Source organism: Pundamilia nyererei, unplaced genomic scaffold (genome assembly GCF_000239375.1).
Source record: "Pundamilia nyererei isolate P.nyererei 1_Seehausen unplaced genomic scaffold, PunNye1.0 scaffold00152, whole genome shotgun sequence".
Lineage (NCBI taxonomy): Eukaryota > Metazoa > Chordata > Actinopteri > Cichliformes > Cichlidae > Pundamilia > Pundamilia nyererei.
In genome coordinates, this window is record NW_005187553.1 from 251,895 (window position 1) to 269,214 (window position 17,320).

General features: G+C 43.7%; 2 protein-coding genes across 2 annotated transcripts in view; both read left to right on the forward strand.

The window, feature by feature from the left end:
* The window catches only part of map4k1 (mitogen-activated protein kinase kinase kinase kinase 1), a 40,813-nt gene extending 31,209 nt beyond the window's left edge, over positions 1–9,604 (forward strand). The window contains exons 20-32 of the mRNA XM_005744963.1: positions 57–157; positions 479–520; positions 1,750–1,828; positions 1,921–1,997; positions 2,772–2,832; positions 4,462–4,564; positions 4,665–4,723; positions 5,913–6,016; positions 6,878–7,055; positions 7,170–7,238; positions 8,126–8,218; positions 8,302–8,428; positions 8,950–9,604. Of these exons, the coding sequence (XP_005745020.1) occupies positions 57–157; positions 479–520; positions 1,750–1,828; positions 1,921–1,997; positions 2,772–2,832; positions 4,462–4,564; positions 4,665–4,723; positions 5,913–6,016; positions 6,878–7,055; positions 7,170–7,238; positions 8,126–8,218; positions 8,302–8,428; positions 8,950–9,046 (1,190 nt within the window). The 3' untranslated portion in view covers positions 9,047–9,604. The remainder of the gene's footprint in view (positions 1–56; positions 158–478; positions 521–1,749; positions 1,829–1,920; positions 1,998–2,771; positions 2,833–4,461; positions 4,565–4,664; positions 4,724–5,912; positions 6,017–6,877; positions 7,056–7,169; positions 7,239–8,125; positions 8,219–8,301; positions 8,429–8,949) is intronic.
* Positions 9,605–11,470: 1,866 nt separating this feature from the next.
* Positions 11,471–17,320, forward strand: part of LOC102195538 (WD repeat-containing protein 20) — a 19,548-nt gene continuing 13,698 nt past the window's right edge. The window contains exons 1-2 of the mRNA XM_005744964.2: positions 11,471–12,923; positions 16,658–16,840. Of these exons, the coding sequence (XP_005745021.1) occupies positions 12,522–12,923; positions 16,658–16,840 (585 nt within the window). The 5' untranslated portion in view covers positions 11,471–12,521. The remainder of the gene's footprint in view (positions 12,924–16,657; positions 16,841–17,320) is intronic.

Consider the following 17,320-nt stretch of genomic DNA (forward strand, 5'->3'; position numbering starts at 1 on the left):
TGTGTGTGTGTGTGTGTGTGTGTGTGTGTGTGTGTGTGTGTGTGTGTGTGTTCCAGACCCTGCATCCTTACCTCTCCAGTTTAATGAGCCCCCACCTGACCTCCTTCCTCCTGAACTTCCCCCTAAAGGCATACGCAGACGGCAGCCAACAACAAAGGTAAGGCGAGGGGAGGATGACATTTCTTTTGCGCTTTCAAACAGTGTAACATTGTCCCCGTCCACTTCTTAGAATAACTGTGTCCAGAACACAGAAATAATGTCCAGATCAGAACAAACGACCCTTTCTGAGGAAGCAGAGATAAAGTTCAGTGACAGCCTGGCAGAAGATGATTTTTCTGACAGTCGTGGAGGAAACTGAGCCGCACATCTTCCCATTTCCCTATTCCCAGTTATCCACATCTTCTCTGCTGCCTCACAGTGCGACTGCATCCTGCCACAGTTATCGTCATCATCATCATATTTTTCTTTCTGTTTGCAGGATCATCCTGAGTGTGCCAGCCCCGTCCTGAAGAAACCTCCTGTGAGTTTCTCCTCCCTGCACATCAGCTCTTTGCTGAGCGTCTCAGATTTTTGATGTTTTAAGTTTATGTTTCAAGCGAAGCGATGAACGGCATAAATTCAACGGTGGAATTTTACTCTTGCAATTTTATAGACGAGTGTTAAAAATCAAAGGGGACCTTTTATGTTTGTCCTTAGTTCCTGTCATATATACATACGTGTTACTTTGGCAGATGCTTCTATTAAATATGGCCAAAGTTGTGAAAAATGAGTTTGGCTTACTTGCAAGTATGTCCCTGTGAGGCAAACGCTCAGGTTTCAGATAGTTCTCGCTGGTCCTGCTCTGTGTGACATCAGAGACACACAAAAGGTATTCGAGTCTTCTGTTTAACTAAATGCAGCCAATCAGAAATCCGAATAAAGACACAGGAACTCTTCAGCTGAAGGGGATGCCACCTCCTTGTGGCTTGAATGGTTAGGCACACTTGGGACACCATAATGTGAGAATGCAGTGATGTGTGCAGCGCCCCACCCAGCCCTTTCGGTTCTTTGCCTTTTATTGTTTATTCCTCACAGTTTAAGGCAAAGTGAGAAAAGGAGAGGCAGAAAGCAGGAGGTCACTCAGCAAGCCTGAATATTTTTTTGAAATCAGCATCGATTTTCATTTCAAAACGGTGCAGAACTCCTGGGCCTAAAAGGCTGCATCAAAACCACCAGGATATGCTAAATAAGGGTTATTTTGAGCTGTGAATCATGCAAAGCGACTCTAGAGAAAGCCCAAGAATAAAATACAAATTAGCAAAATATGCCCTGTTAAAAGAATTTAATAAAAAAGAATACATGAAACAAATAGCAAGCATGGAAAATAAAACTGTTCAAAATGTGTGCAAGTAACACGTCATCACATCCATGTAAAGTCCACATAAACTATAGTTTACTTTAGAGATGAAATGTTTAAGGCTTCTACATAGAGTAATAACATTTAAAGGTGAAGTAAAACTCAGACTTCGTGGTACGTTTGGGTCTTATTCCACAGCTGCTTTTGCTTTCCTTCTCTAAATGTCACTCCTCTGTGATCCTGTGGTCTTAAAACCTCTTCGACCTTTAACGCTGAAGGAGTAACCATTCAGTGGGCGTGTTGTAGGTGTTTGTTTTGTAAGATTCTTTCAGTGGTTTGAAATCATGTCTACTGCAGAGAGGACAGCGTGAATAATTGAATGCCTTTCCCTCCCTCTCTCTCTCTTTCTGCAGGTCTACTTTAAAAAGATCTTTCACGGCTGTCCTCTTAAAATAAACTGCTCCACGACCTGGGAGAACCCCACCTCTAAAGGTTGTATGACAGAAAGACGAGCTCAGAACATTCTCCACTTTGCCACCTTAAACTTCTGTCTGACCTGCCTGTGCTTGCTGTCCCTCCCTCAGACCAGCATCTGATCCTGGGGGCAGAGGAAGGGATCTACACCCTGAACCTCAACGGCTCTGAGGCCACGATGGAGCTGGTAAGCCATTTATCTACTTTAACAAAGTTTTCAAAAAAGGCAAAAAGACTCAAGTGACCCTAAAAGAGACTGTTGGGTTTGGTTTAGTTGCTATTGTCGTTTCAGCCTGACTGTCCTCCTTGAGTAGTCATGCAGAGGCCTGCGCTACAGAGCAGGCTTTGGGGCTCAGCAGGTTAACCTCAGGGCTTTATGAGGTTTTTATGAGGTTTTATCTATAGTGGTTCACTTCTTACTCGGGTAATTCCCCACCGTAACTTGTGCTGCATACCTGACCAGTGCAGGAGATTAACAGGTATAAAATGTACCAGCCAGTTCCCTGGTAATCAGTGTGTGGTGAATCAGTGCAAAGATAGTAAAAGGTTTTAAAAGCTTTCCTTCCCAAACAAGCTCCATATAGATTCTTAATAACTTTATTCTTTGCGCTTTTGCTTTCTGGCTTTGAATTTTCAGTTTAAGTTCTCTTTTTGTGAACATTAATAATAAACTCCCAGCCTTCAAAGTATTCAGATACAGTGTCTGTGACTAAAGAAGGACAAATATTGCTGAATGGGCAAAAAGTAGAACCTTGTTTAAATCACTGCATCGTGTGTGTGCGTGTGTTACCATTATTATCCTCATTAATGTGGTATTTCAGTTAGTTCCTTCCTTCTGCATTGAGTTAAACGAATCACACTTTATCAAAAAGGCTTTTCCGTAAGTGGCCTGAATATAAAAAAGCTGACAAGCTATTACATAAATAAATGAATGAATGAATGGTTCTTCTTTCTCTTCCAGTTGTATCCTGGGAAGTGTACCTGGGTGTACACCAGTAACAACGTCCTCATGTCTGTATCAGGTAAAGCAGATCCTCATTTAGCTGGTTGTCTGTAGTAAGACTCACACTTGTTGCTGTGGACCTCATTGCTCATTTCTAAGATTTTCAGGGCCGAGCACAATAATCTCAGTTTTATCTGAATTAAGAAGCAGAAAGTTAGCGGCCATCCAGGTCTTTATGTCTTTAAGACATTCCTGCAGTTTAACTCATTGGTGTGTGTTATCTGGCTTCATGGACAGATAGAGCTGGGTGTCATCTGCATAGCAGTGAAAATGTATGCTATGCCTTCTAATGATGCTGCCTAAAGGAAGCATGTATAATGTAAAAAGAACTGGTCCTAGCAAGGAACCCTGTGGAACTCCATAATTTAGTCTATTAGATAGAGATGATACAAACCACTGCAGCACAGTAACTGTAATACCTACAGCGTGATCTAATCACTGTGAACTCTTAAAACAAACCAATTCAATCTGTTAGCAGTTTTACAACTACTCTTTCAATAATTTTGAGATTAACAGAGATAGGTTTGTGATTGGCCTGTGATTACCTAAGAGAGCTGGGTCTAGAGATGCTTTTTAAGTAACGTTTTAACTACCACCAGCTTGAAGGCCTGCGTGCATAGCTGATTAACAGAGATAGGTTTATCATATTTAAGATTGAAGCTTTAATTAATGGTAGGACTTCTTTGAGGAGTCTTGTAGGAATGGGATCTAAAAGATGAGGATGAATGACTCCTCAGCTGTGGGTCTCCAGCTGTATGTGTGCACAACAGAGTACAGTCAAGGCTTTATGCTTCAGTCACACAGGCCTAGAGACCAGTTTGTAACGACTCTGGGGATTACCAGTCACTAGGAAAAAATGCATATTCCTCCACTGTTTAGCCAGTGGTGGCTGGAGCGTGCTGGCAGTTGCTAGAGTGCTGCACCCAAACATCCTTAGTTGGTAACAGCTTGCTGCTGTCACCTGCAGTTTGCATGGAAGATGCCAACCTGTCTGCAAACACTTGCAACCCAGTGGTTGTTAAACTTGAGAAAAACTGCAAAGCAAACATTTGTTTTCAATACATTTTGAAAAGTATTTGAGATGTCAGCCATGTTTAACATGAATATCTGATATTGTAACAGCATACGTGTCAGAAAATAAGGAAAAGGTGTAATGGGTCCACTTTAAAGAACACATTAGGAAGCTGCTGGTAGACCCGCGGACACGCTTTAATTAAATGGGTCAAAGGACCTTTGATTACATTAAAACCTCTGAATGTTTTCATTAATTGTTTTTACCTTCTCTCTTTGCCTCTTTGTTCAGTGTTATTAGAACTGCTTTGGTCTGTTTAGTTAAACATGTGCAGTATAAAACTGTTAAAATCTGAATTAAAATAAGATTTTTTATTCTTTTTTCTTCACCGACTGTCTTGTCAGACTCAATTTTATCTCTTTATTTTTTTAATTTGACACTTTTACCTGATGCTTTGTCCCTTTGATGTCTCATGTAAACATTTAACGTGATTGTTGGTAAAAGTTACCAGACAAATAAGTGAGCATTGCTGTGACTTTGTGCATTTAGTGGATTTGATCTCAGGTCTGGTGATGTCGGAGTCTGTAAACAGTTTGCAGATCAGTTCGTGAACTGTGTCTGATTTTGCGTTTGCAGGTAAATCGTCGCAGCTTCACTCCCACATGCTGAAGGAGCTGCACGAACAGGCGCGCAAAGACCAGAGGATGAGCGCCTTACCGACTCACAGACTGTTGCCTAGGTAACAACCACACTAAGTTTCTCTGCAGTTCATTTTCAGTCGTGATTGAAAGATCCGCTCGTCCCATTTAAACGCTGATTTTCTGCATTTTTGTGTTTAGAAAATGTGCGGTGACGTCTAAAATACCCGACACCAAAGGCTGCAGGACCTGCTCAGTCGGTGAGAACAGATTCTGTTCAGGCGTAGTTCGATACTTGGCTTTGTGTCAGAGTTTCTATTTCACTTCTCTACATGCCCTAAAGGGGAAACACCACAGGGGAAGAGTGTAAAACATGAAACTACAGCAGCTAAATTATTAAATTAGAGCAATCGTGATAGGTTTTCTTAAAGTCTGTCTAAATGTAAAACTGGAAAATGCTGCTGATGTGAAGATTTCAGTCTTAAAACTTCTTTTAAAGCTCTTTTCAGTAGAATTCTTTACATCAAACCTCTGCAGGTGATTACTTTAGTTTAGTTTTACTAAGTTTTTTAACATTTTCAGTTTGGAAATGAGCTGTTGTCTCATTAGAAATGCTAATCTGAACTCTTCGGTCACTGTGTTAGGTAGGCCTGTTCAGCTTCTGATTCATAAAACTATCTATTCAGTCACAATTCATTGCATTGAGGCATGTAGACATGGTCAAGAAAACCAGCTGAAGTTCAAACTGAGCGTCATAAGGGGGAAGAAAGGTGGTTTAAGTGACTTTAAAGGCAGCGTGGTTGCTGGTGACAGACAGATTGGTCTGAGTGTTTCAGAAACTGCCGATCTGCTGGGATTTTCCCACGCAGCCATCTCTAAAGTTCACAGAGTGCAGTCCAAAACAACAGAAGATATGTTGGCAGCAGTTCAATGGGAGAAAATGCCACGTTGATGCCAGAGATCAGAGGAGAATGATCATACTTGTGACAGTCAGGGCATGCAGGAGAGCATCTCTGAAGCAGCAGAAGACCACACCGTTGCTAATCCTGTCAGCTAAGAACAGGAAACTGAGGCTAAAGTTCACACAGGACATGTTGCGTGACCTGATAAGTTTTGTTTTTTGCTAAAACAATCGGACTTGGTGTTACCGACGTGAAAGCGTGGATCCATCTTGTCTTGTATAAACAGTTCAGGGTGGAAGTGTAACGGTGTGGGTATCGTCTTGGTGTACTTTGGGCGTCTACATGAGTGTTGTTGTTGACCATAATCCTAAAACTGACCAGTGCATGAGATTAAAACGTGTTTTCCCAATAATGTCTCATCTTAACTGTTTGACGAGGTTTAAAATATTAATAATAAAAATAAAGGATGCAGATTCCTGTGCATGTTTATGGTGATCAGTTCTGAGTGACAACCGGCTGATCTGTTGCTTGTTCCTGCCTCTCGCAGCAGGGAACATGCAGCGAGGCTGTGCCTTCCTGTGCTGTGCTTTGGAGTCCAGTGTGGTGCTGCTGCAGTGGTACGAGCCCATGCACAAGTTCATGCTGATTAAGGTACGTGTGTCAAATGTGAATTACTAAGGAAAGCATCCTGTCCTTTCTGTTTTCACTTCTCAGAAGAGCAAAATCAGTGACAGAAACGTGACTTTTACAGCGTTGGCATCCAGCACAAAGTTAAACAAGCCTGCTACTGCATTATACGTTTTTTCCCATCATGCATAGATGCTATTGGTGCTGAAATTTTAATGCTTGATGCACAAATTGTAAGCATTAGGACCCTTAAACACCTCCTGATGTAGCTTCTAGTTGGTTTTATTTGATTTATTTATTGTCTCCAGTTATGTTCAGTTAGTGTAACATGCACAGGATGTAAAGAAGCATTTTAGTATGAAATAATTCAAGCAGTGCCACAGAAAAGTAGGTTTCAGCCACATAAATTCCCCAAACCTGCAGTGAATAAACTGTAAACCTGCTGAGATGGGAAAACCCGTTAACGCCGAAATCTATTGACACGAGAAAAACACAAGAAAGATTATGTGATGATCTGAGATGTACCTGAAAGGGTGCCACAGTCATGCTGCTTTTATTAAACGTGTTTCTGTTTTGATTTTATTTTTTTAGTGGGCTGTTAACATTGACAGCAGCTTATAAAATGACTGCCGGCGGTCACACAAAGCTTCTTTTATTGTCTCCATTAAATTTATGAGTTAGAGCTGAAGCCTCTAACCATAAAATTGTTATGGTTTGGAGAACAGACTCAGGTGTCCTCGGTTACTCCTTCTGTGTGGCTGAAAGCCTGCAGGTTATAAGTCCTCGAACAAAACACCGTAACGATCTGCTTTGTTAGCCGCTCCTTCAGCCGAGAAGCGAACAGACGTTAAACTCCTGATTTTTTTTTCTCTTTCATGCTTGTAGCATTTCGACTTCCCTCTGCCCAGCCCTCTGCGGGTGTTTGAGATGGTGGTGGTGCCCCAGCAGGAGTACCCGATGGTGTGTATCGGTGTTTCTCGAGGCTCCAGCCCCAGCCATCCGGTCCATGTAGAATACATTAACCTCAACTCCAACACGTCCTGGTTCACCAACACGGGTCTGGGTAAGCTGACGGCTCGTTATCAGAAACACATCAGTGTTTATCGTGAAGTCGTGCTGCTGCTGCTGCTGCTGCTGCTGTTGTTGTTGTTAATGGTGGCGGTGTTTGCTCTTACAGAGAGACCATGTCCAGAAGTAGTCCAAGTAAACCAGCTGGACAATAACTCGCTGCTCGTCCTCTTGGAAAGTAAGTATCACACTAAACTTTGTTGTCTTCAGAAAGAGGCCTGCATTTGTTGAATTTGAACTCCACACTTTAAAACTTCATTCTTACAGTTCTGACTGCTGCCATGTGGGTGTTTATTAAACCAGCACGATCAAAGTTACTGTCCCTGTGTGTAGTGCACGTGTAATCTTGTCGGGTTTGAAATGTTTACTTGGGTCGGGTGCCATCACTGTGACTACTCCCTGTATTCAAAGTGACTTCGGTGCATCAAGATGCCAATGAAAGGGCAAATAACCAGCAAACAGTCTGTGATTGGTTTGTGAATGGGATCAGGTTGGCATTTAAATCACATCTGTAATATGGAATATATAACTGTAATAAAGCAGCATCAATCAAATCAAACAAAATCACAAATCTGTTGTAAATCAGATACAGAATGACGAAGGCTCTCTGCAACCTTCATTTCAAATGGGATTATAACCAGATACAGCACGTTGAATAAAGATGCTCCCATCTGTGCAAACTGACACAGCTGGATTGCAACTTGTTCATTTTGTTAAAGCGACCAACATGGCAGATGATTCGCCTTTGGAGCCAGTTTTGAGTGGTTGTCTTTCATATTAACCTGTCCGCTCTCTTAAGGAGAGCACTGCTATAACGATGTTATGGTGCCGTGTTGATTCTGACATACTGATAATTTATTTGTCTTAAAAGCTCAGATACAAAGAAATTTTGAGCCTTTCTGAGTTACTTTCAGTCTGACTAACCTGAAAACAGCTCCAGATATTTATTATGTTGCCTAAGGACTATTTTAACTCCTCGTTATGATTTGAGCACCATAATGCTGTCTACCTTCATATTTCCACAGAGATATTCTAACACAAATACTGCCCCTCTCTCCTCCACAGGGTCGGTACAAATAGTTGGTCTTGATGGGGAGTTTAAGAGCGGCAGAACGCAGCACTCTGAGACCATCTTCTCTCAAGATGTTGAATCTATAGGTGAGAGGAAGGAGTGAGACCCTGGTTATGGTGAATATCGGAGACACCGAAGGCTCAGCAATGACTCTTGTTTGTCTGTACAGTGTATTTTGATGACACGCTGTTGGCAGTGTGGCGTCACGGCTGGTTGAGGAGAGGAAAAGGTTTCACGGAAATGCTGGAGGAAATCACGGACCACAGGAAGACCCACAGACTCGTGCAGTCCGACAGGTACAGCACGTCCTCGCTTTGAATTTTCTGTGGATAAAAAAAGCACCTGCAGTCTAGACTGTACATAAAGGATGGATGCACCCTAAAGGCACAGCTCAGGGCAGACTGGATTCTACACTGACTCACAGGCGCCACCATGTGGTACAAATGAGCATAACAAGAAAGTACTGCCTGGACCTATTTTAACTGAACTTCAGTTGACGTGTGCGTACATGGATGTTTTGGAGTTCAAGTCCCATCCTGTTGATTTAATTTGCTTTCATTCAGTTTGAAAGGTTTTAAAGTATTATAAACGCAGTTACCTACAATAAGTACTTTATAAATTAAAGCATGCATTCTGCTTATTGGCCAGCAGGTGGTGAGTCTGAGTGTGTTGAAGCTGCTGCTAATTTAATTTGTAATTAATCAGTAAACACCTTCCTGATGTTTATCTTCTCAAATGGTAGTTTCAGGTCTTATTTAATAGAACTTGTGGTTTTTTTGTGCTGATCAGTGTTTGACACGTGACCTTTTCGCCGCAGGATGGTCCTTTTAGAAACGCATCAGAGCGAGGACCCGTCGGGGCTTTCCAACCTCTACGTCCTGGAGATCGCCGAGAACTACGTCATGCTGGCCTGACTCTCCCACACCCTGCTTCTACTGGGACTTAATACAAGAGAGAAAAGACACATTGGGCTTCGACATTTGGATCTGTCATCGTTAAGTTCGATGCGTATAGACGCCTCACTGCCCCAGTATTTTAATTTCTAACCAAAGGAGAGGTAATCTGTCAGAAACAGGTGATGCCATGATGCTGAAAGTTCATTCTGACCTAAGAAGATTTCTGTGTTGTAGCCTTTATCCCTCAACCTCGGGGAGTTTGCTCTTATTTATGCCATTTTCAACTTTGGTTTGTGCGATCCAGAACAAACCAGAGCATCCAGACAGCTGAGAAAACCCTGAAGGAAGGAAGGACCTCCTCTAACACTAAAGAGGAGGGGGGCATCCTTTGTTCTGCCATAGTATTGTTGATCAGAGCAGCAGCAGCTGCCTGAGGGGACTGACACACGGGGCCTCCTGAAGACGCCACAAACAAGCTGAAAGCACTGCTGCTGCTCGCGCTGTGTGTTTAGTGACTTGAGCCTGTATGTCACACTTTTTACTGCCGTTACAGTGTAATAAAATGAGTTAACACAACATGGAAAGCTTTGTTGATTTTGGAGGCGGGTGTTGGGGCGGATGTGTTGACGGAGGGCCACGGCATCTTTAACTGCAGTGATTCCTGTTCTGTGTATCACCGTCATTTGTGCCTGTGATTCTAAGGCAGAATCGTGGGTTTGTTTCAGCACTGACGGGACGCTTTTGCTTTATTTGCAGCATCTATCGCTACCTTTTCTCTCAGTTTATGGTAGAAACGTCTGGAAAGTAATGCAGTTAGGCTCCCAGGCATTCGATATTGCTTTCAAATAATTATCCCTCCTTCCACTTCCTTAACCTCTTATCTATCGAGGTGCGTTAGGGGGCCGAAGCCTATCCCAGCTATCATAGGGTGAGAGGTGAGCGTACAATCTGAACATTTCTCATCCTGTTCCTGCTGAGTCGGCACACACATATGCACATCTACATGTTTCTTCTGGAGAACATTTATCTTTGCTTAACGACTGCAGCAGGAGTCTTCACATAAACACGGGGAAGCTGTGGATGCATCAGCGTAATTTATCCTCTTTAAGAAAATTCCCTTTTATCACCCTCGTAAGTCTCTTAAGCCACGTTGTATTTCTGCAAGGACACAATAGCCCCGGATGCCCCCAAACTTTTAAAACATGATCTTATATGAACATATGGCATAAAACACTCAAAGCATATGAGTAAATATAGGCTGTTAATGAAGAAGTACTCGACTACACTGCTCATGTAGTTTGAATTCATAATTCTGATTCAGAATTTAGGAGTTATAAACAGACGCCGAGTGATGTTACAGCAGTTTTCCTTCATAATTCCTCCCGTTCTTTCGTGTTTTTTTGGAGGGAACAAATACATCCTCTACATGCTGTCTCCGGTGTCCCTGCTTCATGTGGAATATTTCAAAACCCTACAGCCGTAAATTATTTCAATTTGTTCCTCGCTGCCTTATGAAGAAGCTCAAGCCATTAGTGCCGGCACAGATTATATTTATTTTTCAGAAATCTATCAAACTGAGTCCAGTTAAGCGTGGAGGAGGAAAACAGTGGTGTTGGTAATGAATCTATATTTATAGATTTACAGCAAACACACTGTCACTTCTATTAGCATCTTCATTTCAGGCCACTGGATTTGTGCATAACAAATCCTTCATTTTAATTAATTTATTCTGATCTGTAATTTTCTTTGTAATTTCAGCAGCTCAGTGTGAGCAGCGACAGCGTCAGGTTTCGGCACTTCTAATGAAGCCTCACTGGTGGCACTAATCTTTTCCTAAAAAGACGCCGGAGTTATTCTCTGCTGAATTTAAAGGCGCTTCAGAAAAACTCTTGAGGTCCTTTATTCACCGAGGAGGGAGCGTCACACGTCACCGTCAAACATTTGGCTCATTCCAGGAAAACACTTAAGATACTTGATCACAGCCAAACATGGAATTTTGAATTTCATGGCATAAACTTGTTCAGTCTGCAGTGAAATATGAGTTACAAGATCATGCGCTAATTACATGTTATGATGTGAATTTCTTAGATATTTGGGCAGGCTTGTCCCACCCTGTGTCTGTGTGTAGTCAAAGCTAAACAACACAAAAGCATCGTTATTTTATACAAAAATTGCAGTTAAAGTTGAAGAGTGACAGGGTAGGAATGGGCTTAACTGGCATGGTTTTGAAAAAACAAAAAACAAAACCGTTATCTGAAGCCACCAAAGAGTTTCTAACAGTAAAAACATTAGAATAAAGGAATTATTCAGAGTAAATGCTGGAATTATACTATGCAATGAATGCCTTTCTTTCTTCATTACTAGCAACAAACAATATTTTGTGGTGAAACCAATCATCTCCACCTCACACAGCCATGATTCTGCATAATGGGTACTTTTATTTATTTATTGCTCTCAGTATGCTTGTGCTGAAACCTTTGTACGGTTACTTCAGCAGGAGTATGATTTTCATATGAAAGTGCTGATACATCTTTCACCCATTCATACAAACGTCTGGCCACAAACGGTTGATGGGCCCAAGCCAACTTGATTTGACGGTCAGGCTCTTTTGGAATAACTAAAGGAAGCATACGGGACATACTTTATTTGCTAAACCATCTTGTGCTTGTTTCATTCAAGTTGGAAATACTGAGCTGAGTTTGGTGGACACCTTCAGCAGCATATCGGAGAAACGGCAGGTGTAACACAGAAAGGTTTACTGTATTGTATGTGTGGTTTAAAGGGCAAGAATTTAAAATATGTAATTAAATTCAATGATTTTCCCTCTTTTGCTTGTGTCTTGGATGGGCACTCAGCCGTGCACTGGCCCCCTACCCAGAAGACCCAGTGGATAATCTGATGTTTTACCACTTTTAAATATAATTTTAAGTAGCAGTGCTATTTTTCATGTAACACACCTGTCAGCACATCATAAGTCTGAATTTATTTCTGATCAAATACTCAGATTTCCAGTGCGCCCCCTTATTCTCGCCCCCTCTGCCCACAAAAATCTTGGAAACGCCCGTGGTCCTGGCCGGTCCACTGGTTGTTAAGTGTTGGGGGTGGGGTGGTTGAATGAGGCTGACGGGGGCTGGATGTCCTCTCTTTGCCCCCCGACCACAGTGGGAGTGCGCAGTGCCAGGCCGGGCCAGCAGCAGCAGCTGACGCACCGTCACACGTACTTTACGCACGCTGGATGAAGGCAGGCAGAGACCCGGCGGAGGAGGATGCTAACACCGGCTCGGTGGGGCTGTCTCCGGGGGTTTATTTAGCAGGCAGTGGGGGTGCCGGTGTAAAATGCAGCGGGGCGGACGGGCTGTGCGGGTCGGCCTTGCTGAGCTCGGCTGCTGCGCCTCATGTTCGCCTCTCACGCATCTCTCCTAGGACTTGTGATTAGCGCGTTTTTGTTTCCAGGTCAGAATCTCCGTTTCCTGTGCGGCGTGTTTGTACTAAAATGGCCGGAGATGGCGGCGCTCTGAAGGATATCAATGAGATTAAGTCCCAGTTCCGGACCAGAGAGGGCTTCTACAAGCTGCTCACCCTCTCAGACTCGCTGCAGCGGGGCGGGCTGCCGCGGGGGCCGTCCGCCGGAGCCACGCTGGGCCCCGGGGCCGGACCGGGTCCGATACCCGGCGGAGGGGTCGGGCTGCTGCAGGGGCCCGGGGCTGCAGCCGCCGCCGCTGCCGCCTCTTCCTCCTCCAATGCCGCAGCCAACTCCTCCCCGGCTGGCTTCCTGCCGCCGGTCCGGGTCTCCATGGTGAAGCTGCAGCCCGAAGACCCGAGCGAGGAGTCGGAGCGGGTGTGCTTCAACATCGGCAGGGAGCTGTATTTCTACACGTACACCAACATCAAGAAGGTGAGGCTGGGGGCGAGTTTAGCCTGGCGTGCTAAGCTGCTAGTGTGATGCTGCTGCTTCGCATTTCGTCATCTTTTCAGGCTCTCCGAGCGGCGGCTGCTGCTGCTGCACCACCACCACAGCTTTCTGCTTGTTATGCAATGCAAAATGGAGCTGCTGCTCATTTGGCTGAATAGGTGGTGAGTGGCGCATCGTGCAAACGGATGCACAGTGTCAGGAGGAGCTGAAGGAGCAGGAAACGGCGAGAAGAAAGGCTCTGACGGCTCTCCATTCACTGCAGCCTTACTGGGAGCTGAAGCCTGGTCCTTGGATGGGGCTGCCTGCCAGCGCTCACAGCTGAAGGCTTGTGATTTGGAGGCACACTGCGAGATCATTTACTTTCTGCAAAATGTTGCTTTTTAACAACAGAACAATCCAGATGAACCATCACTGCATCACAGGCTCTGCAGCCTCCCTGTCCCCTCATTTACAAGGCCATGTGTCAAAAATAGACTCCATCCAGAGTGGGCTGAATTTGACTATTTTAATCATATTATCTAAAGGGAGCCTGCTGTGCTTCATATTTTTGTTACTAGAGCAGCTTTGCATGAATCATTGTTATTCATGTTATCCTAGGCCTTACTGCAGCCCCTCCTCTCTTCCTTCAAACCAGCTTTCTTATGATTGGCTGTCCCTCACAAACAGAAGGTTTGTGACTGCAGGTGGGCGGGGCTTCTGTGCATATAGGGAGCATGTTTAAAGTAGACCTTTTAGTTTTTCTTGTTTAGCATCATATTTTTACTCTTCAGCACTGCTAGGAGAGCTTTGCATGATTCCTATAATCCTTAGTTGTCTTATTCCTGGTCTTGGTGCAGCTCCTCTGTTTGTCCTCTGTTGGAAACAAGACACCATCAAAGCCTGCTAGGAGTGACCCTTGACACTCTTGTCTAAACTGAGTGGTTTCTGCCATAGAACAGAATGACTGGGTTTGCATCAGAGGTCAGTGAGGGTGTTCTGCCTGTGCAGCCACCTGGAAATCGTTCTAGTGGTGATCAGACACGTCTTTATGGATGTGTATGCCAAGGTGTCAAAGCTTGTCATCAAGGGGACAGGAGAGGTTGGTCAGATGTCGTCTTTATTGGGGAAAGCGTTAAAACGGCTTTCTTCTGATTGGCTGCCCCTCTCAAACAGAAGATTTAAACAGCAGGTGGGTGGAGCTGCTGTGTGCCTGATATGACCTTATAGAAACGAGACCTGCCACTCAGCAGCCGCCTCCCTCACAGCACCTACTCAGGCAGGTATTTTGAAGGTTCGATATCAGTAGTCACTGATACACACGAAGCTCTGCATGTTTTGATCAAATAAGTTTTAAAAACAGGACAGTTTCAGCTTTTGGGATTTATTTTCTGCATCATTTAAGTTTGTAAGTAAAGAAATGCAAACATCTGGCATCAGTAATTAAAAGTATGAAGTAATATAATGCAGTGAGGCCCTCGGACACTCGCTATTGCTTCCAAATAATTATTCTCGACTTTTCCCATTTTCTGCCGAATCAAAACAATTACAGAGCTGATTTTGTCCTCTGTCCTCTTTTGTGTTTGCCTTCCACACACGAGAGGCTGAGGGCACCGAGGTGGTGGTTCTGGTTCACATCAGGACGAGGTTATATCTTTTGTTTGAGGATGTAATCTCATTAGATGCTCATGCAGCAGCTGTTCACCACTGAAACTTAATCATTTTGACCCTCAAGTGACTAAAATGTCCACGTGCGGTCATTTATAACCCTGTTATTCGTTTTTTTAATGTGTATTTATGATGATCACAGCTACAGTTTCCTGTATCTAAGATGCATGCTTTTAGCTGTTATGTCTGTAAGTTTGGTTTTATGCAAACAAACATTGCCAACAAAATTACTTTTATTTCCACAAAACATTTTTCTTAGTTTTAATAATGCCGTGAGCATACTATGAGCATACTGCAGTCATGTACTGCAGTATGCTCATATCATTTTAATATCAACATTTAAATAACACTGGCAGTGACTCCATAATACTTTGAGGAACAACAAATTCCAATGAAGTCGTCATAGACTGAACAAACATCTGGTTTGCACGTGTAGAATATTTCAAATATTTTGTACAGAAAGATCAAAATTTCTGCTGAAGGCAAAGTTGCTACTCTGAGCCTGTTATGTGTGGGTCACCGCAGAACGTCACAATGTAGCGATTCATGTTAGAAAACACATTTGTACAAAGCTTTCTGTGATCTTTGACACACAAATGGACCAGTTCCTGAAAAAAGTTGTAGAAGTAGATGAATGGTAGGAAACATTTATACAAATAAAAATATCACAACACACATAAATGTATAAATGCCTCCTCAGGCTTAACTTTGACCACTGACAGGTGATTTTTCTCTTCATCATGACACTAAGGGTTTTAGTGACAAAAGACCACATTGTGATGGCTAAACAGCCGGGTCAGAGCATCTCCAAAACCGCAGCCCTTGTGAGATGTTCCTGGTCCGCAGTGGGGAACCAGCGACAGAGTCACGGGCGGCCAAGGCTCACTGGAGCACAAGGGGAATGAAGGCTGGCCCGTGTGGACGACATATCCACAGACCACTCAGGGGCCCATGCTGACCCCCGTCCAGTGCCGAAAGCACAGAGAAGAGGCACGCAAGAACTAGACAGGAGCTCTGGAACAAGGTGGGACAATCTAATGGATCATGTTTTCTTTTACATCACGTGGACGGATGTGTTTTGCTTACCTGGGGAGCACCTGGCAGCAGGATGCACTGTGAGAAGAAGACGAGCCAGCAGAGGCTTGTCGTGTGGATGTTACTTTGACACATACCACCTACCTTAGCATTGTTATAGATCTGGGGTGGGGAGCTCAAAGTCTCAGGGCCGTTGTCCTGCAAGTTTTACATATCACCCTGGGTCAACACATCTAACTCGAATAATTAGTTCATTACCAGCCTCTGAAGAACCTCAAGACATGTTGAGGAGGTAATTTAGCCATTTAAATCAGCTGTGCGGATCAAGGACACATCTAAATCCTGTGTGGCACCGTGAATGCATAAGTTATATTTCAGAACCCATTGAAGGAAAAAAGTGTTTTTGGCATGACAGAAAAAAAGAAAAGTATCATCGCTGAGGGTTTTCCCTGGAGCTGGATCTGCTTCCAGCCTGCAGCACCTCGTGCTTCTTAATGAGAAACGCTAATAACCTGTTTAAAGAAACTACAGGACGCATGTAAACAGCTTCCCCTTCCCCAAAGCGACTCGAGTAGCTTAAGCTCGCTGATCTCCATTGGAGCAGCAGTTTAGTGCATGATGATGATGATCTCTCAAACACAACCTCCTCCAGAGCATTTTAAGTCTGCAGCGTAAGTTTTCACAGAAAGGGAGTCACCTCCATAACCCTGAAAACCTTTAGTTACCTCTCTAAGCTGTAGATCTTTGCAGCCCTGCCCTGTTTAACGGGTTCTCTCTGTGGTTGGTGATTGTCGGTGAACACAGCGGCCCTGCACAGAAACTTTGCTCCTTCGCTGAGATGGCAAACCCTGATGTGAAAAACGTTCAAATCAAGCTCCACTGCAGCTGCCATGGAAACACTTCAACGTGTGATGATTGGATTGTCAAAAAAAAAAAAGAAAGAAGGACAGAAACATAAGAATGGGCACAGAAGTGTGATGTTTGTTGTTTTGGTTCTCTGAATGTCGCTGAAACTTTCTCCTCGCTGTTGTCTGCAGGCTGTGGACCTCAGTAAGCCCATAGACAAGAGGATCTACAAGGGGACGCAGCCCACGTGTCACGACTTCAACCAGTACTCGGCCACAGCAGAGAGCGTAGCTCTCATCGTGGGTTTCTCAGCCGGGCAGGTCCAGTATCTCGACCCCATCAAGAAGGAAACCAGTAAACTCTTTAACGAGGAGGTAATAAATCTGTGTCTCGGCTTTAATCTGGGTTTGTTGCAGAGCCGACCTGGCAAACAGGCTTGTGGTGTGTGCAGATTATGTGGCAAATATAAACAAAACAATATGTTCATCAGATCGCAGGGATATAATGAAGGCTGGAGGGCTGAGGCTGGTGTAGCTCTTAATTTTGCAGGACAAAATTATTTTTTTTGAATCAAGTTCAGTTTTTTTTAATTCACATGCAAAGAAACAAATCTGACCAGTCAGACCACTGCATTTGAGCCAAATCTCAGACATGCAGCTAAACGTTCTCTGGGTCAATTGGCTCTCTGAAGTGATTTCTCTGCATTCACAGATGTGGCCCCAACTCAGCTCACAACAGCTCAAACTGAGATCTTCAAGTACAGTGGGGCAAAAAAGTATTTAGTCAGCCACCGATTGTGCAAGTTCCCCCACCTAAAATGATGACAGAGGTCAGTAATTTGCACCAGAGGTACA